Below are 20,911 nucleotides of genomic sequence, written 5' to 3'. Positions count from 1 at the left end.
ACATATAACTGAATCCTTAATACACCAAGAACCAAGTTCCATGGAAGTGTTATCACATCACCACCTCCCAGCTGAAGGAAGCAGCACTGGTCATTGACCAGCTGTTCACTCGTGGGTCAGTGAATGAAAGGCAGTGCTGTCCAGGACAACGATGAGATGTTAACCTGAAAAGGGCAAAATTGCAGAGGCTGGAGGAACCTTCCAGGTAACCCGGCCCCCTTAGTGGACAGAGGACCCCCATGGGGCCACAGAGCCCAGAGCTCCAGTGTGTTCGGGGCAAGCACTCAACTGCAACCCTGATGATGTCTGAACGCCTTCTGCCCTTCTGTGTCTCTGCCCCACTAACAGGGAATCCGTGAACGCTAAGGAAATGTGATGCATTTCACAATACATGTAGATTTTTAGCAAATTAAAGATAAACAGTGAGAAACTTTGGGAATTAACCAAAATACAGTTCACTGAATGCCCAAACTCAAAGCTAGTCTCCAAGAGGTGACAAGATGTGTCTGGTGGTTAATGCCTGTAAATCCCAGCAGTTGGGGAGGCTGAGGCAGGAGAATCACTTGAGCCTAGAAGGTTGGGGTTGCAGTGAGCTGTCATTGCACTACTGCACCCAGCCTGAGAAACAGAGTGAGACTGTCAAAAACAAACAAACAAAAACAAATTAAAGGAGTACAAATGAATTCGCCCATACCCTTGAAATTTTCATTTGGGTACATGGGATGATCTAGTTCCATTTTCCCTTGCAATACATGAATAATCTAATAATTAAATATAATCTAACAATTAAATGGGAAAATTTAATTATTTTCCCATTTCATTATTCCCTATCTCAGGGAAAAAGTTAAAATTATTCCCTATTTCAGGGAAAAAGCTAAAAATCATTTTAAACCTTCCTTCCACAAAACAGTATACTCAGTCATCTCCATCTGCTTTATCATGTGGCATTCAGCTTCACATGTCTACAATACAGTTTTTGTTAAGCAGCATGTATGTAGACAGGCAAGAGAAAAACACTTGGTCTATGTAGAAGCAGCAGAAGACACGTTTTAACAGAAAAGGGAGAAGATACCACCATGTGGATCCGGAAATTCTGTCCTCATTTTGTCCACACACACAGGAAACACCCAAGCGTGTGCCTAGTGTCCAACAGGAGCACAGAAAGGACAGGGATCCCTCCAGTTGTTTAATGACCAGCACCACTTGTCACCGCCACATAACAAAATCCGCACGGCAACTTCAGCACATTTCATTCACGATTCCACAGAAATCAGGCTGAAGAACTTAGAGATGTTTCGCCCACATTTAAAAATCCAACTGTGGGACTCATAGAAATAAAACACATTATGGGTTCACTTAACTTTTCCAAATTTTTACTTGGAAAAACCTATAAAGTTCTTGTCAGTCATATCCTTAAGTTTTTCAATAATTTTTAAATGCAAAGGTCGGGCAAGACTTGTAAAGAGGTACACACATACGGCCCAGCGCGATGGCTCATGCCTATAATCCCAGCACTTTGGGAGGCCGAGGCGGGCAGATCACGAGGTCATGAAACCGAGACCATCCTGGCTAACACGGTGAAACCCCGGCTCTACTAAAAATACAAACAATTAGCCAGGCGTGGTGGCGGGCACCTGTAGTCCCAGCTACTTGGGAGGCTGAGGCTGGAGAATGGCATGAACCCAGGAGGCGGAGCTTGCAGTGAGCTGAGATCGCACCACCGCACTCCAGCCTGGGAGACAGAGGGAAACTGTCTCAAAAAAAAAAAAAAAAAAAGGAGGTACGCACATACATGCCATGTTCTTCTCTCAAAGAGATGGGCCCTTTTTTAAGATTCCAGATATAAATGTGGTTGTCACCCTGCTTTTGAGAGAATGGGTTGTGTTTTAAGCATGAGCACACTTTCCTCCATGCACCAAGGATGCACCATCGGGGACAGTGCTGCCGCCGCCTCCCCAGTCTCTGCTCAGGGTGGGGCAAGGGGAGCTCATTTGTCTCCTGTGTACACCGTCAACAGGCCAGGTGCTCAGAAGGGGGCTTCCAGGACTCGCTGTAGGCATTCGTTAGCAGGGCAGGCCGTGCCTCGTGCCGGTGGGCATCCAGCAGTAAGGGGGTCTTGCACTTCACTCCCTGGGCCCAGCCCCAGACAGAGGGGAAAGAGACACCTGTATCGTAACTCATGTGTATTTATAGACACACAGAGACTCTGCAGTGCAAGGCGCAGAACTAGAAGGAATCGTGGAAATAAGAGGGAAGACATTTGGTTACGACTGGCAGAGCCACCTCAAGCCTCAGCACTTCCTGTCAGAGCCCTCACTGACCAGACTCCTCCGGGGTCACTGTCACTGCCTTGCCCTGCTCATAACAGGGCAGACAGTGACAGAGCCTCAGAACAACCTCCCACTCCTTCCTCACCAGCCTAGGGGACGAGCTGCTCATGAGTGTCCCAAAGCCTGAATGCGGGAAAACAGAGGTGACTGAGCAGAAAGTGAGACAGGAACAATGGCCGCGGGTGTGCAGATACTGCGGAGAACCCCAGCAGTCCTTTCCATCTTAAAGAGGACGGCCACGGGTGTGCGGATGCTCCCGCGTGACCCAGCCGTCCTTTCCACCTTCAATGGGAATGGCCACGGGTGTGCGGATATTCCCGGGCGCCCCAGAGCCCTTTTCACCTTAAGGAGATTTTCACAGTCTCATATCAGTCTCCAAACTATTCAGTGAGGTTGGAGGAGTATCACTGTGGACCAACACTGGCACCGAGAAAGGACAACTTTATAACCACGTCTCGACCATGAGACAATCAGGTCTTGGCCATGTGGTCAAAGCTTTTTCTGTAACAAAGTTGGATAATTAAGTTGAACTTTGGTTTTCCAAAGCTTGTTACAGAAACCACATCTTCCTAGGTGGGGCTCTGTGGTGTCACGTGCACACATCAGTAGCCAGGCTTGTCAAGACTCATGGCACGTTACACGTTCACCTGAGAAGGCTGCTCAATCATTGAGGGCTCTGGCGTGCTCTGAAATGAATTTGCCACTTCAGCCTACACTCTACTCCCTTGTTTAGTTAAGGAAACCCCAAAGGCAGAATTTGTTTTGGCCAATCGCCTGCTGACCCAACTGCAGAGGTTTTAATTAGAGTACTTTCATTGCATCATAGAAAGCAAAGTCATATAGATCAACTCATTATTACCACTCCAAAGGTTTAGTAAATCTCCAGATAATCAGGCAAACATTTTAAGAAGCTACATTAAGGTTTACAATACTCAAAATTTAAAACTACATCCATGCTTCAAAAAAACACCATTCCTGTTTTAGATGGATAAATGCATATGAGAAAGAAAGAAACGTGCTGAGTGCATTTTTTTGGTAATCTTATGAAGAAACTGCCACTTTAAAAATGGCTCTAGTTCCTGGCTCCAGATGGGTGTGGTGGGTTGCCTCACTCAATTTCAACTCCACCTGAAGCTGGGACACTAGAAATCCATTCCCAGACTCCAGGGCACCAGAATTCCCACTTCTGGAAACAGCCTGGAATGCAGACCTGTAGCAGAGAATTCTTTCCTGTCCACCCTAACCGTCCTCTGTGGAAGGCGACAGTCAAAGACAAGTCCACCCCCCAGGCGCAACTGCACCATGAAGAACCATTTCAAGGTGGGAGGTGCACCACAAAGAACCATTTCAAGGTGGGAGATCAGTGGGAACAGGCAGTTTAGCTAATCACTTATAAGGCAGAGAAGGGGGATTTGAAGGCCTGCCTGTATCTGGCCTTGTCCTGGGTAAATGGTCATCCGCCAGTCAGCCTAAGCCACATGGGAAGGGGCTTCTTGCAGTAAAATGGGGGTGCAGTTGTGGGGAGGGGGAATGTCTTAACCATCACTGTTTTACAGGATCACAGGGCTCAGGAAATGTTCAGTATTGTCACACACCAAGATTTTTACAGTGTGAAGAAAACTACAGTCCTAAGGTGTCAGCTCTCAAAGCCCTTAAGTCCCTCCTGCTAAGATTCCCAGAGGGTCTCCACTTCTTGCACCGAACCCCAACTTGCACAGGCACCTGCATCTTCCTCCTGCAGCAAATGCAGATGAGAAGGCTATGGCTCTGCTGCAGTAATGATGCCATGCAGCCCTAACACCACAGCAGAGCAATGGCTCTGGCCTGAATGTCCCCAAAACCTCATGCTGAAACCATCTCCGATGGGATACATTAAGAGGTGGGGCCTTTGGGAGGTCCCGCTCTCAGGACTGGGGTTGGTGTCCTTGTTGGGAGGCCTGGAGGAGCCCTCCTGCTCCTCCGCCACGTGAGTCCTGATGAGACACCCGCTGCCACGCAAGACCCGATGAGATGCTGCCATCTGTAAGCCACAGGCCCTGGAACACCAGATGTGCAGGTGCCTTGCCCTTGGACTGCCTTGATCTTGGACTTCCCAGCCTCCAGAGCTGTGAGCAATAAATGTCTATTTATGAATCACCCAGTCGACAACAGCCGGACAGAGAGACTGTAATGTCACAACATGCGTCACTTTCTCAGTGGGCCAGAGGCCTCCCCGTGGAGCCATCACCGTAAAGCAAGAACTTCCTGGAGGATGGAAAGGGATTTACAAGGAATTCTACCCAGCACCAGGGTGTCTGTCCTTTCTCGCAGGAAGATAGCTGAGCCATGGCAGGAAACTACAGGGTGGGTGGGGCTGGACAGTAATGTGTCACCTGCTCACCTAAGCCTCAGTCTCCTGCCTGTCATCATGACAGCAGGGGTAACCCCCTCACCTGAGCTGTTGGGGGAGGTAAGAGTGCTGGGTGATTAACAATTGTTAGCTCCACAGAAATTAGGCAAAGAATCTGCCCCTATGTCTTATAAAACCAAACCAGCCCAGGAATTCCACATCACTACTAATTTGCATGGGAAAATGCTGGATTCTCATAAGTTCTAGCATGTCATTTGTATTAATAAAGTTTGCAGAGTTTTCATATACTAAGTATATAAAACAGGAAAATAAATCATGTAATTTGGAGGTTGAAGCAGGAGAATCACTTGAGCACAGGCAGCAGAGGTTGCAGTGAGCCGAGGCTGCACCACTGTACTCCAGTCTGGGTGACAGAACGAGACTCCGTCTCAAAAAAAAAAATATGTATTTTGCTGCTTCATACTAGTAAAGTGGGCAGATTCTACATGCCAACTCTTTTTTTTTTTTTTTTTTTTTTTTTACATGAAGGCAATTTATTAACAGAAAATATTTTGAGGAGTCTTGTTCACAGACGGCGACCACGGCGACCCCCCTTCCTGCGAGTGCTGTCAGAGGGGATGGGGGTGACGTCCTCAATCCGCCCGATCTTCATACCTGAGCGGGCAAGGGCTCTGAGGGCCGACTGGGCCCCAGGTCCAGGGGTCTTGGTCCTATTTCCTCCTGTGGCCCGGAGTTTGATGTGTAGGGCGGTGATCCCCAGCTCCTTGCACCTCTGGGCCACATCCTGGGCAGCCAACATAGCAGCATATGGCGAGGATTCATCTCGGTCTGCCTTCACCTTCATCCCACCAGTCACACGGCAGATGGTTTCTTTGCCAGAAAGGTCAGTGACATGGACAAAAGTGTCATTGAAGGATGCAAAGATATGGCAGACACCAAATACATTCTCTCCTTCAGCCACCTGAGGTCCGAGGCTGATGACCTGTTCTTCCTTCTTTTCCTTCCCCTTTCGAGGTGCCATTTCTGCACGTCGTCTCCAGACTTCAGACCGGAAAAAGCTCTACATGCCAACTCTTATTCAAAGGTTGCCTAACACTGACTCAGGAACTCTGTCCCTGACGTGCTTGAAGTTTTAATGCTAACAGTGTTAAAGACCACTCCCCCAGGAGCTCTGAACAAGTACTCCAGGTATACGCTGAACAAGACCACACACTTGCTGACCAAAATCTAACTTCACAGACCCAAACTACAGAACCACAGAAGACACTGCTTCTGTCCAACTTTGTGTTCTGCCACCATTTGTGTCCGTTATTTCCTACAAACCATCTCATTAGAATTTAGGGCACACAAAAGGCCGATACAACAGGGTTACTTTTCAAAGGTTTGGAGGTGAAGAACAGATACAATGCATTAACTTCCTATTGCTGCTGCAACAAATTACCACAAATGCAAACCTCCTCTCAGCCCTGGAAGTCAGGAGTCCCAGGACTGAAGTCAAGGGGTCAGTAGGTTGTGTTCCTGCCTGGAGTCTCCCAATTCATAGAGGCCACCATGCAGCTTGGCTTACAGCCCCACACCCTTCTGACCACTGCCCCGGCCTCAGCCCTGCACCCCTTCAACCCCTGCCCCACCCTTGGCCCATGCCCCTCCGGCCCCTACCCCACCCCCGCCCTCAGCCACACAGCCCTCTGGCCTCTATCTCATCCTCAGGTCTCCTCCTCTGAGGCAGACCCTCGTACTCCCTCTCATCAATGCACATGTGAGGACCCTGGACCCCACCTGGACAACCCAGGGTCCTCCCCCATCTCACTGTCCGTTACAGTCACATCTGCAAAGCCTCTTTTGCCATGTAAACTTCATTATACTAACAATCATTTAACAAGTCATTATAATGGTATAAAAATTGGCATTGTTTTCCTCCTAATGAACAGATCAGTCACCCATGTAACCTATAAATATTTAACTATTAAATGTACAATACTGTAGGGGACAAAGATGAGGAGGACGGTTCCTCCCTGAAAGATGACTGGACCCTAGATGGAGGGATGAACATTCTGAACAGAATCAACGTAACTCAACATTTGAGTCAGAGAGACCAAGCAGTAAGACTTTCAAAAAAGCAACCAGAAAGTATGTACCATGTCTGTAGTTCACAGCTGAGCCTGGCATCATGAGCACGAGCATACGGACATGCATACCAGGCCCAAGTTTAAGATCAAATATAAGGAGCTTTCAACTGTAGTATTTAACTAGATCTTATTACAAAATAGCTTCTTGATTACAGTTTTTGTCCAAAAAGTTCTCTGTAATTAAAGAAATTAATTTTCCCCTAAAAAACACTTCTCTATCTATCGTCCCATATAAACTAAATGGGCATTTTAAAGAAAAAAAGACAAATGTTTGACTTCGGGGGTTTGCCTACGACTTGGATAAGCATGATTTTCTTCTCACCAAGCAGGGAGCAGCTGGACCAGACTGGAGGGAAGGAAAAACAAATTTCCACTCTGACCTCAGTTGGGCACCAGAGTCTTCCCTGTCAGAATGTGGGTGTGGTGCTTCCCACACACCAGCCTCTGACAAAACTCAGCCCAAGGGTGTGGGAAAAGGCCGTCTACTTCTGAAAAATCTATCAAGTACAGACACATCAAAAGCTTCAGAAGACTGTAAAGCGCCAAGGAGACCACTGCACCCTTGGAGTTTACAGAAAATGGTCAGCATCACACGTGCCTGAGGTCCAGGGTCAGCTCCCAGCTGCCGCGACACCGTGAGCACAGCCCTGGCTTCCCCTCTGATGCAGAGAGCTGGAAACTCCACCGGCAGCACTCAGAGCTCAGAACATTCTAGATGAAAGCAACGTGTTCCTTTTAAAATGGGGAACCGGGGCAGCACAACTGAAGCTCTATGACTGTCTCAACTACTGGGTTTCAGGGTAGCATTAGGAAATCATGAGAATCCAAATCTCGATTTCATACAGATTCCAGATTCACTGCAGGTTCCAGAATTTCCTGAAACATTCTTCCAATTTATCACTCAGGATTCCCTTGCTAAAGCTTATAAAGTCTAAATTCCTTATGGAAAAGCCACCATAAGCACCACCACAAATAAGATCAACTGACGCCCGCCCTACGCACCGAACATAGAAACTGTTACTCACACAAGACTGTGCTGGAGGCAGCTCTCAGCTGAAGCCGAATCTGTGAGACTTCATTATCCCCATTTTGGATTGAGTGTGAAGACTGTCAGCAAACCAGGGCCCCAGTGTGAAGCAGAGAACAGATCCTCTGAGGCCTGCCTGAACATTTCCTTCCCACCTCTGTCTTGCATATTGAACACCCTTAGAGCTACTGAGTCACCCACATTTGCAGGTCATTTATCCAGCCACCAGGATAAAATAATTATGCGATAAAAATGCCTTCTCAGGGCTTTGTCATACTCAACAAGGAAGCTCAGAAGGCTAGGTAAGCCCAAGAAAGGGGAAAGTGTCCTCCAAACAGACAAAAGCCAAGGAAAACCATGCAGAGACTCTCAAGAGAGAGCAGAAACAGACCACGCTGTAGCCTTTCAGGCCCTGCTGGCTGCAGCCCTGCGTTAGGTGGCATCTTTTCCACGGATGCCTCCTTCTGGCTCCATTTGAAAGGTCCCGCTTGCGAGACATTCACCCCCACTTCCAGCTCCTGCAAGACCCGCTGCAGCCCCACTCCACCCTGGGGGCCGACTGTGCAAGTCTTCCTGGAGCGACCCCTCAGAGCCTGCTCAGTGTCTGAGACTGGGAATCACCAACGATCCAGAAAGGCACAATCCTGTTCTCCTCGTGCTGCTTTCTGGGTTCCAAGTTGTCTTAATAACGAGTCCTGCATAAACCCCGGGCTGGGGAGCCAGCCAGGGCCCAGCAGCACCCAGCTCATGCACTCCACTCACCCCACAGAGGACCACGGAGGCCCCAGCATGCTCTGTCCATGGGGCAAGACACCAGAAACAGCCACAGTTCAGGGTTCTGCCACCCGCTCAAGTGCCGTAATTACCTGCTGTGATCTGAATTCTCATTGGTTGGAAAGGTGATCTCACAGAGCCACTGCCTTAATTACCTGCTGGGATCTGAAATTGCATTGGTTGGAAAGGGGATCTCACTGCTCAAGCACTCCCTGCTGCCTCCTTGCAAACAACATAAAAAAACTCAAAACCCCTCTTAAAGAACGTTTACTATAACCTCAAAACAAGACCCATCCCGAGACCAGGGAAGATACACACGCACATCTGACACCTGGTGGACATCAGTGACTGATGCCACGGCTTCCATGTGGCGTGTGAAGCAGGAGGCCTGTCACGGTGACACAGGCTGGAGTCTGAATAGGGGTCTTCCAAGCAACTAGGCAACCAGGACGCACACCCCAAAACCCAAGTCCCCGCACTCATGTACCTGGCAGAAATGCTGCATGGCCATCGACACCAGTTGTGAACCCAGACCGATCTGTGTCCTGTGGCCCTCACAACGTCCGTACACATCTGGGCCCAGCACAGGCCCACACGGCACCCTGCTCACCTCCAGTGGGGCTCTCTCCTGCCAAGGGGGATGGCCCTGAAGTCCGTTGAGATTTCCAAAGCTCTACAAAGTCGTCCTTCCTCCTGCTTGTTCAGAAGGTGTAAAGCCCTGAAGACACCAGTGAGAATTGACCTAGCCTCTTAAGGCAGCTCAAATCACAGGAATGCTGGACGTCTCTGCCCTCAAGAGCAGCCGATAACACACCGGGCTAAGCAGAAGACACAGATGTCACATCCAGAAGCCAGTGGCGCTCACGTTTGCATTCCAGGAGCCACCCATGTGAGTCCCTCCAAGGCTTCCAAATCCCACTTGATTGTTTTCATCGTATCTCTATAACATCACAGACATTATATCTCATGGTATCTATGAGATCGTCTCTGCTTTTATGAGCACATATGCTCCCTGACTTACCATGGGATGAAACTGTTCCAACAAACCCAGCATAAGCTGAAAATATCCTAAATAGAAAGTGCATTTGACATAATAGTTTCAACTTACAACGGGTTCATCCAGAGACAGCCCATCTTGGGCCAAACAATGCACTGAGTGTGACTAGTTCACACCATCACAAGGTTGAAAAAAAAATCACAAATGTAACCATTGTGAGCCAGGGACCATCTGTATTGGGGCTCCTGTCTTTAGAGACAACAGAAACCTCTTCTTAGACAAGAATCACAATTTATAATCCTCAAAATGTTAAACTTAGTTTAACAATCTAGAGGTTCAAACAAAGCCAAAGTAGGCCCACAAGGCCGTTTGTTTCATTCACTAAGACACATGACTTTGTAATAACCCTCACCACAGCCCCTCAGGGTGGGTCCCAGAGGTGGCTGAGGCTTGTGGCTATGGACACTAACGAAACCAAAATCAGAGTAAGTACTCAGGTGCAGTCAAGTCATATGACTTCTCCACTAGCATATGCACAAATGTTCATTAGCAAATCTGGTCTTTGCTTTACCTCCCTCCCATGACCTAAAAAGGAGTCCACCACAAACACACACACACACCCCACTTCAAAAACATAATTTTTTTTTGTTTTTTTTTTTTGAGGCGGAGTCTCGCTCTGTCGCCCGGACTGGAGTGCAGTGGCCGGATCTCAGCTCACTGCAAGCTCTGCCTCCCGGGTTTATGCCATTCTCCTGCCTCAGCCTCCGGAGTAGCTGGGACTACAGGCCCCCGCCACCTCGCCCGGCTAGTTTTTTTTTTGTATTTTTAGTAGAGACGGGGTTTCACCGTGTTAGCCAGGATGGTCTCGATCTCCTGACCTCGTGATCCGCCCGTCTCGGCCTCCCAAAGTGCTGGGATTACAGGCTTGAGCCACCGCGCCCGGCCAAAAACATAATTAGTACTTGCATTCAATTCTGGGCATTCGGAATAGACCTGATGAGTGATTAAATCTCTCCTCCAACCCATTGCTTAGTCTTCTTAGAGGATGAAGGATTTTGCATAACACAAGTCAACACATAAAAGATCTTGTATAGAAACAGACTTTCAAGTGGTCCTCATTATAGTGATTCAACTAATATACAAAGGACCCAACACACAGCACAGTGTATATTAGAAGAATGATTAATTTGTTCCCCTAAAAATCCTAATATCTACACAGAAAAAATACCCTATACACATTTTATCATTCTTTACCAGTATAGTCGTACAAAGGAGTATCACAAAAGCAAAAGAACACATTTGGTTGGACTCACAGTTCTAAATTTAATATAAAATTGCTTAAACCACCAAGACAAACATGAATATGAAATATTTAACAATCTTCACCTAAACTCAAGTCACCATTCAACCACCAATACCTCTGCTCTCCTTACAGGAACTTTCCAAAAGTAAATTCTGGAATTAACAGGACAAATTTTTCTGGTGATAGAAATTAGGAAGAAATTGGTTGAAGGCGGTTCCTTGGCTGTCAAACTTTTTCTCAATAGTATTTTGTAAAATAAAAGCATCAAACAGATCTTTACATTAACTTGCAATCTATCAAGCAATACTGGAGCAAGCTTTAAATATTAGCCACATTATGTCGGGGCTGACTAACATTAAATCAGCATCAGTCTCATGCCTTGCAGCATCCACAGCTCATCTTCTCAAAACCACTTAAGATTTCATAATTAACTCAATTAAACAATGTAAGTCATCTCCTTGATCTTTGACATGAAGGGGTAATTTTCCCCCAAAATAGTACCTCTTTCCTTGACATGATTTAATCTGTGGTTAGAGTATTTAACAGGATTTCTTTCCTTCTTAGAAAATAAAATATACACCTTTCCAGTATGAAAAACTCTAACTGATAATGCTATAGCTTAACCAGGTCAAGAGCATTTTTTTTAAGTTAAAAAAAGAACCTAACTACATCTTTGGACCTTATGTGAGGTAGTGTCCAGGGTCACTGGGACCCCTGCTTGGCCAGTGTAGCTGGGTACCAATGAAAGACAGTAACCCAAGCATTCACTCAAAGCCCCTTCCCAGCTGTTCATCCTAGTGGAAGAAGCCATGGGTACAAACGGATGCGGCATTCTATGGAGGGCTTTGGGGATAGGCTGCTTGAGAACATCAAAGTGGCTCACGTCCCCCGAGTATAAAGCCAGTGACTGCTCTCAGCTTCCATCCACAGCAGCCACGGTCTGGAATCACCTGAGTGCCTGTCAACAGGGGATGAAGGGAACGTGGCCCGAACATACACAGGAGCAATACTCCACCCCACAGCGGAGAGCCCTGTCTTCCCCGGCAGCATGGATGGAGCTGGAGGACATTACATTAAGCAAACGAGCCAAGCAAGGAAACGGCGCATGTTCTCACTCATAAGCAGGAGCTGAGAGCAGATCTCATGGAGGCCAAGAGTAGATGGTCAATAGGGCCCAGCAGAGCCCACTCAGAAGCCGGGTGGGCAGAGGCTGGTGACGGGCACAAACACACAGCCTAATGGGAACACGAGACCTACTATTGATAAATCAGCAGGGGGATGGCAGTGGGTCATCTACTGTGTATTTCAAAACAGCTAGGAGAGAATAACTTGAACATTACCAGCACAAGGAAAAGAAACTAAAGTGAAAGACATCCCAAGTACCCCGATTTCATCAATATAGGGGTGAATTGAGGTATCACACGCACTCTGAAAATATGTACATATATTATGTATCAACAAAAACAAAAACCAATGACAGAACCATTTGCAAAGCATGTGCAGGAGAAGAATGGGAAGCCTGACATGGTGTGGCTGTGTGTCCCCACCAAAATCTCATGCTGAACTCTAACCCTGTGTTGGAGGTGGGCCCTGGTGGGAGCTGATTGACTCATGGGGGTGGTTTCTAATGGTTTAGCACAATCTCCCAAGTGCTGTCCTCATGATAGTCCTCCTGAGATCGGGTTGTTTGGAGGTGCATGGCACCTTCCCCTTCACTCTCTCTCCCCTTCCAGCCATGTGAAGACATGCCGGCCTCCCCTTCACCTTCCACTCTGATTGTAAGTTTCCCCAGATGTAGAAGCCTGTACAACCCACAGAACTGTATGCCAATTAAACCTTTTTTTCCTTATTACCCAGCCTCAGATAGTTCTTTAGAGCAGTGGAAGAACAGTACAGTCCTCAGGACCAGCAATGTTTTCCTTCTACCCAGCGGCCAACAAGGTCCCCCACCCTAGCTGGTTTTCCAAAGCCTTTGCCAGAATGCTGAGGCTGTTTTGGCGATAGTAACTTTCCCCATCTCTGGCAAACCAGATGGGGCATCCTATTTGCCTCTTACCACTTTCTCAGAGAAACCCCACCTCTGAAACAGCCTCCACCAGGGGCCTCCTTCAGCAGCAGCAAAGCTGAGTGTTCCTTGCACTTCCCTTCTTCTGAACAAGTAAACATCTTAAGCTTGTTTTTCCATCTTCCCAGCTCATTGAAAAAAAATCTATGCTTTCTATTTTCCTAACACACACACATGGAAGAGAAGTGCCATGAGGGCAGGGGCTCTTGTTTTCCTGGATCTGAGCCTGGCCCTCAAACACTAGCCAAATACTTACATGATATCCAGAGGCAGAAATGCAAATATCCACATGACTTCAAATACCCTAAGGATTTAACAGGCTGAGTGGCCCATGTAACTATGGTGTGCTGGGCCATTCAACTGGTGTCCAAATCCCTGTCCAAGTGAGCTCTTTAATTTCGAGACTTTTCAGACAGCTGTTTTTTGTTGTTGTTGTTGTTCTGTTTTGTTTTTATTAAAGGGATATGTTACAGTTATAAGCAAGAATATCCCAGGCTGAGTGTGGTGGTTCGTGCCTGTAATCCCAGCACTTTGGGAGGCCAAGGTGAGCGAATCACCTGAGGTCAGGAGTTCAAGAACAGCCTGGCCAACATGTTGAAACCCTGTCTCTACTAATACAAAAATGAACCCGCCATGGTGGCAGGCACTTATAATCCCAGCTACTCAGGAGGCTGAGGCAGGAGAATGGCGTGAACCAAGAGGTGAGGCTGCAGTGAGCCAAGATCATGCCACTGCATTCCAGCCTGGGCAAGACAACAAGACTGTCTCAAAAAAATAAAAATAAACCAATGCTCCCAGTTAGTTCTTCACCAATGTCAGATACATCAGTTTAAAGAAAAATATGAAAGCATGTTTTTAAATTTCAGTGTTGAATTTAACCATATCTTTTAAGAAGATATGAAGACAGAAGTTCCCCCAAGGATCGGGGGAGAAAATAGCAGTTAAGAAAATCTTAAAACCTCAGAAGAAAAACAAATATGGGGTAAGACCTCAAGGCAAAACTTTTTCTTTGCACTTTGATTTCAAAAGAACAGAGATGCCCAAGATATGAACTCTCCCATCTGCATTTTATATTCCTGTGTCCTTTGAAAGGCTGGAGATGGGATCCCAGGTTCCAAAGTGCCTGGCCATGGCTTACATCAGGCAGCATCTTTCACAGCCGTTTACTCCCCTGACTGTGCCTAGAGAGCTCTGTGGCCCAATTTACAAAAAAAAAAAAAAAAAAAAGATCCTAATTTACTCACGTTCATCACTTTGGGCAGAGTCTCAAGAAATGAGACAAATATTGACACTCCACAGAAGCAAGTACTCTCTTCCAAAAAGTCAAGTGTCAGGTTCCCATGAGCCAGACAGCTTGCTTACAGAAAGCACTGGCTGACTAGCTGGTTTAACGTTAAATGCATGTAAAATGTTAAGTGATCAAACCCCCCTCCCAGTGGGTGTGCGCTTTGAGCTGGCTGCAGTAGTGATGCAGACCACGTTCTTGCCTTTGGTTTTGCTTCAAGCAGAGCACCCCACACCCAGGAAGAGGCCAAAGGACGGCATCGAGGTCTAGGACAGATCTAAGGAGAGCTGCAGGCTGATGGCCTCATCTGCAAATAGTCTCTCATTTCAGAGAAAATCACTGAACAGAGTTCATAACACGTGAATTTTAAAAATTCATATTTCTAATTTCATCCCATTAGAACTTTTGAACCTCTGCCTCCCACCTAGAGAACATCAGCTCAAGCCGATCACAGCGCAGTGTGATTTTCTATAAATAATGTGCGAGCCTGCATCTGAGCTGAGATGTGAATGTCTGGAATGTGCCTGCAGGCCCAGGAGGAACTGCAGCAAGTGTGGGGACACAAGCCGCTAAGGAATCTGATTTGGAGGGAACTGGAGGCAACTAAAACTAGTTCCACTGGTTTTTCTTGGTAAGGTTTGGCCAGGCAAACTGTTATCACTGTTGCTAATTCATGGTAAATGGGATGGGGACTTAACAGTAAGTAATTAGAGCAATTACAGAATTTGCTACTCAATTACAATGGCACAGATTCCTGAGAATGGAAGAACTGTTGCCCAGGAATAGAGTTCAAGAGGTCCTCCACATGCTCCGGGAAACATGGCATTTCCACGCACCCCTGCTTTGGTCCCTGGCCACCACCATCCTGATCTCAGCCATCTGATTGCATCACTCCCCACAGCTGGAAATACCTGACCTCTTGTCACCCTCCCAACTCCCCTGCCTTCCTCCAGTCTGGGATATTCAGGGATGCCCACATCCAAAATCAGGAAACCAGGGTTATCCCAAACCAGTGCCTGCATTCAAAGTCCTCCACGGCAGCACAATCACCAATGGCCAATACTCCCAGAACCTTCCACCTCAAAACGGGAGCACATCTGGATTCAAGTTGACAATGCTGCATTCTCTTTGCCATGTACACATGGAGGCATGTCAGGTTCCACCTAAAGGTATCAGGTTCCACGCTGGTCAGGAGCCCAAACCTAGTCACTCTGCATGATCTCAATTCACCATCCACAGAGAAGCCTGCAGTTTTCCTCTGGTGCACGGTGTGGATGGTGAATGCATTTCCCCTGAAGACTCGGAGACAGGAGCCTGGCCAAGGAGGCCAGTCACCCCAGCCCCTGCAAGGCCCGGACATGCCCCTCTGCTGTCTGCACACAGTACCCAAGTCTAGCAGTGTTGGCTCTGTGGTGGGATCCATCTGGGCCTGCAGAGGACCCGGGACACAGGAACCGTGCAACCTGGCTGCAGCCAGAGGCCTAAGGGATCCCGACGAGGCTCTCCAGCCTAGGTGCCCTCACCACAGGCAGAGCCATGCAAGAGAGTTGCCTGCTGAACTGGAAACACCCCCATCTGCTCAGCCAACACAGAAAGACAACAGCCACCTACAGCTGCTGAGCCCCGAAACGTGGCCACTGGGCCTGAAGGGTTGAATCTGGAATTTAATCTGTGAAGTTCTTTTCAAATGTGTTTAGCTATGTAATCAAATCTTTATTCTAATTAAATTTAAAGGAGCCTTTGGCTATGGGCTCCCTTGTTGGGCATCACAGCTCCAGGGAGTAAAAATGGGAAGGAATGGGAAGGAGAGGGCCAGAGCCTCTCTGCATTCTCTACACTAATTCAACAAGTCATCATAAGGAAAGACACTCCAGCAGGAGAGGTGTACACGGGAAGAACTGGGTTGGCCCTGACAAGCATGACCCCGAGGGCATCACAGCTTCCTCAGCCAACAGGCAAAAGACAATGATGCCCACCTGGACAGGCCACCGGATGTGATGATGTACCCCCAAGCCCTAGTCCCACAGCAACCAGAGACCACCCGCTGCTCGTCCCAGGTGAAACACAAGCCCTGGTCCCACAGCAGCCAGAGACCACCCGTTGCTCATCCCGGGTGAAGCAGGCAGAGCTACCCAAGCCCTCAAAAGCAGGAAGAATTAAGGAGGCGATTCCCACGACACACGTGACACTCCTCGGAGACAGACACAGGCTTCGCTGTGAAAGTGCAGAGGACAGTGCAGTCCCTAGGCGGGCTGCTTCTTCCAACGATTGGGAAGAAACCAGATCCCATTTCCTTGTAGGAGAATCATTTGTACCTTGATTAGACAGAAGACAGAAGGTGGTTGATGTTATCAAATCATCAAGCACCTCATGGCTGCTTCTCCAAGGAAGGCCTGGAAACTTGCAGCCACCTGCGTAGGGGCCGCAGTGTTAATGGAGACATGGGTGACTGAGGTCTGGCTTCCTCAGGGAAGCTAAATTTGAACTTTCACCACTGAGGAATCGGTCATTTACAGTCACTCACCCTCAATGCGGAAGAGGGCTCAAGACACTGCACCAGACTTCAACACTCAGGGTTAGGGTCAGGGTCAAATTCACAAGTTTTACAAAATGTATTTACTTGGGATGCTAGAAATCTGCATCATTTAAAATCTCATACGTGAGATTACACTCCTCTGAACAACGACATTGCCACTGTCATTTCACCCAAAAGTGCTTTAGGAAATGACACACAGTCCAGACACCAGAGGTCGCCAGCCGCCTTACTCTAGCCTGATTCCTTTGTGCCTGAATGGAGGCTTCACAGATACAGCCCATTAATGACCGTATGAGAAGCTCAGGGCATAGACGAACTCAGTGCTGAATTTTTCCATTTATCACCCTTTTTTGTTTTGTCCAGAAGACAGCTGAGAAAGGCTGAGGCAGATCATCTCCTCCAGTGTAATGACTCCAGCCACTTCTCTTCACCCCAGGTCACCCCTCAGTCACACGCTTTTGAGAAGCCAAAGCAGTTCTGTTCCCTTCACTCTGGGTTCCAAGCACTAAATTCCTCCATTTTATCAATTAGATTATTAAGCAGCCATTTGTAATCTGGACTGCAATCTGATACAAAATTTAAAGCTAATTTAGGTTGCAGTAATAGCTCCTATTTGCATTACAGATAAGGCATGAATGAAAACTTTAATCTGTTCATAGGACCAACTTTGTAAACAAACCAATTATTCAAGCAATGATTCTCTACAGTTAGATGCAAATTACTTTGCTCATAAGAGATTTTCCAGTAGGAATTTTTAAATCCATGGTCTTTCCTGAGCCTGTCTCTGCACCTCCCCCTGAGTGCACAGCAGGACTTCTCAGGGCATCCCATCAGCAGGCCCACTGAAGAGAATAAGCCCGCAGCCCCCAGCCCAGGAATCAAGTCCGAGCCCCAGCAACCCCTCGTCCAGACGGGGCTTCCTCACCAGCACAGCACCCAGAGGTCTTCCAGGTTTAATGCCACGTGTGCGTGGAAAGTAGAGTGCTGGAAAGACCACAGTGGACATTCTACAAATGCAAATTCCCTCCTGGAACAGCCCAGCAACCCTCTGTACCTTCCCCAAAGTACCCATGCCAAGCAGGCGTAGAGTCTAATGGGGGTGCCTAGGAATCAGCATTTAACACGATTCTGATGAATCAAAAAGTTTGAAAGGTCGGTCAGCAAGAGGCTGCCGTGGCCTCCACTCATTTGCAGGCTCTGAAGAGACACAGATTCAGGTAACAGGCCAAACAGGACAGGACAAGGATGGGGAGGTGAAGGGCAAATTCCATGGACCACCAACCACTCCGCCATCCCCAGAGACTCCGTGATTTACGGAGTGACAAAGCCAGGGAGAAAAGATGCCCCCACCACACGAGGGACTGAGATTTCACCTAAAGCACACAGTATGTGGCTGAAGGCCAAGGTTGGGCAAGCCAGGAGCACAGCACGGGGTCCACAGGCCCAGAGGTGCCCCCCCACACCCAGACCCCGTGCAGACCTCCTAAGCACTGCCTGTGTCTCCTGCCTGGTTTATTTCCTTCCCCTCTTCTACTGTGTTGGTTTCTCAGCTGCCACCCACCACCACACACCCCTCTCTACAAGCTTGGTGGACTCAAAATGGTGGGGAGGTAAGATCTGGGCTCTGGGGCCAACGTCCTGCCTGAGACATTAGTTCCAACTCACCTAGCTGTGATGTGAGCCCCCAAGATTTCTTAAATGTGAGATGGGAAGGTAACTGAAGCCACTCACCAGGACGGCTGTGCAGACTGAGATTACACATAGCCACACCTCGGCGTCCGGCACACGTGGGACCCCAGTCGTGTTGCCCCTGATGGGAATCCCTCTATGCCCCTTCTGCTACCAGAGCCAACTCCCAGCAGTAGCTGTGGAGGGTTCATCCTCTATTCCCACTCCACTCACCTCCCATAGCTCCACGCAGTGACCTGCCACGCAGTGGCCACCAGCAAATCCGGCCCCACTGGATAATGGACCACCACCCACCCCTCCTCACTTTGGGGCATACTTGCAGTTCCGAAGCAGGCCGAGAAACCGCCCTCAAGGGCAGTCACCTGTTCCTTATTGCACGTAATGACCTGCCACACAGGACCACCAGCAAACCCAGCTCCATCATCCAGGCTCCTGTGGATAACCAAACTCCCATCCCCCGACCTTGGGGCATCTTCCACTTGCAGTTCTGAAGGGGGCAGAGAAACCTCTCTCAAGGGCACTAACCTGTTTCTTATTGCACGTAATGGCCTGCCAAGCAGGGCCACCAGCAAACACGGTCCACCGTCCAGGTTCTGGTGGGTAACTGCCTCCCACCCCGCTTCCTCCTGGGGTGTCTGGGAGGCTCAAACTGCCAAGGGCACTCATCTGTTCCTTATTGCACTAATACCTCATTTACAGAAATCCACTTTGACTTCCAGCACTGCAGGTATGACAATTTAGGAATCCTGCTTGCAAGCTCCAAGAGCTTGAGGTCACGTCCACCTCACCAGCATCCCAGAGACCCAGCACCATCTCACTGTGTTTAAAATTCCAAAATACTCCTTCAAAATGCTACTGGCATTTGGTTTGTGCATAAAATGCTAAAAACCTTCAAGTGAAACAAGTATCTTCAACAGTTTGATACAATGACATGTGAGTTACACATCTGCCAAATTGTAAAGCCTCACGCATAACATTTTATTAATGGTCAAATTGTTCATTAATATAAATTACGAGAATCTCCAAGAAACAGGTTTTCTTCTGGCATTAGATGACCAAAGGAAAACTGGGTTCTGGCTGGCTTTCAGGCCTGTAGAGGCAGACATATCTGCTGACACAATCAAGCTCCTTCCCACTGATGTGGCCTCATCCCAGGCCCTTCACCTGGATGCCCGCAGGCCCCTGGAGGAGCAAGCTGACCTGCCTACATTTCTCAAATGCACAGCTGTTGCTCACACTGCAGATGGAGCTCAAGGCACGAGCAGGCCACCACGCTAAAACTACCACGCAGCGTCCACGCCAGGTGACGGTGGTTTTCACTTCATCCCAAAGCCCCAAGTATGAGTTTACAGCCATGACTACTAAATGGATTTTTAGACCCTCAAGACATACTTTGTTTGCTTTTATGCAACAAAGTTAAAAGACTATCACTCAGATACAGGCTCTGAAACTGTGGAATCATTTGGGAACAGAGCCTCTGCCAGATCAGGATAAGCACTTGGGACAACACCCCGTGACCTCGGTCCACACAAACCCATCCAGACCAGAGGCCTCTCGCACTGTAATTTCTGTGGATTTCTGTAAACGAGGTATTAGTGCAATAAGGAACAGATGAGTGCCCTTGGAGGGCAGTTTCTGAGCCTCCCAACCACACGGCCACGTTCAGGCTGAAGCCGCGCCACCTCCAGAAACACTGTCCCTCGCCGAGGCGTGCCTGGCTTCTCCCTTTTTCCAAAACTTAACAAAACCTGAAAGGACAGGTCTGTGTAGAAAAAAACAAGCTACTTGCGATTCCTCTTCCCAGTTCAGGCTGTAGGAAGCTCATTTCAGCTCTCACTGTGTTCTGTGGCTTGGTTCCCATAAGAAATAAAGTCAGAATTCCGGTCCCTGTCTCCTGGGCGGTGTGGCAGGCATACATACCTTGTTACATGAGGAAAGGCGTGGTGAGCCCCCTTCCTTCAGTAAAACTGCACAGTTCCCAGAACCCTGATGTCATCCCCCTCATGCCACTGTGAACAGCTGGACGGAGCACATTTTAATGCATGCACCTTTGTGGGCTAGTTTTCTATTTCTCCACTAAATCACCCCAAATTTATCGCCCTAAACACTGACTTATTTTCTCACATTTCTGGAAGCTGGAGTCAAAAACAGGTCCCACCAGCTAACGTTGTCGGCAGGGCTGGCTCTGGGGAAGCGACCATCTCCTTCCCTCCTGCGGCCTCTAGAGGCTTCTGCATCCCTCGGTCCATATTACACCTACTGTCTTCAGGACCCACAGAGGCCCTAACGGCCCCTCAACAGGAAGACGCAGAATGTCAGGAGCCCGCGCCCTAGCGCTAGGGCCAAACCGCCCACCCTCCCAGCTCCTCACACACTCCCGTGCAAGCTAATATAGATTTCACTTTAACTAGTGTCACCTGTGTAAG

General features: G+C 48.2%; 1 protein-coding gene across 1 annotated transcript; it reads right to left on the bottom strand.

The window, feature by feature from the left end:
* Positions 1-5,173: 5,173 nt before the first annotated feature.
* LOC111529890 (40S ribosomal protein S14) lies at positions 5,174-5,738 on the bottom strand. The gene has a single exon (XM_023196888.2). The coding sequence runs from the start codon at positions 5,699-5,701 to the stop codon at positions 5,246-5,248; it is 456 nt and encodes a 151-aa protein (XP_023052656.1). The 5' UTR covers positions 5,702-5,738; the 3' UTR covers positions 5,174-5,245.
* Between the last annotated feature and the right edge of the window lie 15,173 nt (positions 5,739-20,911).

Source organism: Piliocolobus tephrosceles, chromosome 8 (assembly GCF_002776525.5).
Source record: "Piliocolobus tephrosceles isolate RC106 chromosome 8, ASM277652v3, whole genome shotgun sequence".
Lineage (NCBI taxonomy): Eukaryota > Metazoa > Chordata > Mammalia > Primates > Cercopithecidae > Piliocolobus > Piliocolobus tephrosceles.
This window is presented reverse-complemented; position numbering and strand designations above follow the sequence as displayed.

Coding starts and splice junctions, on each gene's coding strand:
- LOC111529890 (XM_023196888.2), bottom strand. CDS start 5,701: ATGGCACCTCGAAAGGGGAAGGAAAAGAAGGAAGAACAGGTCATCAGC.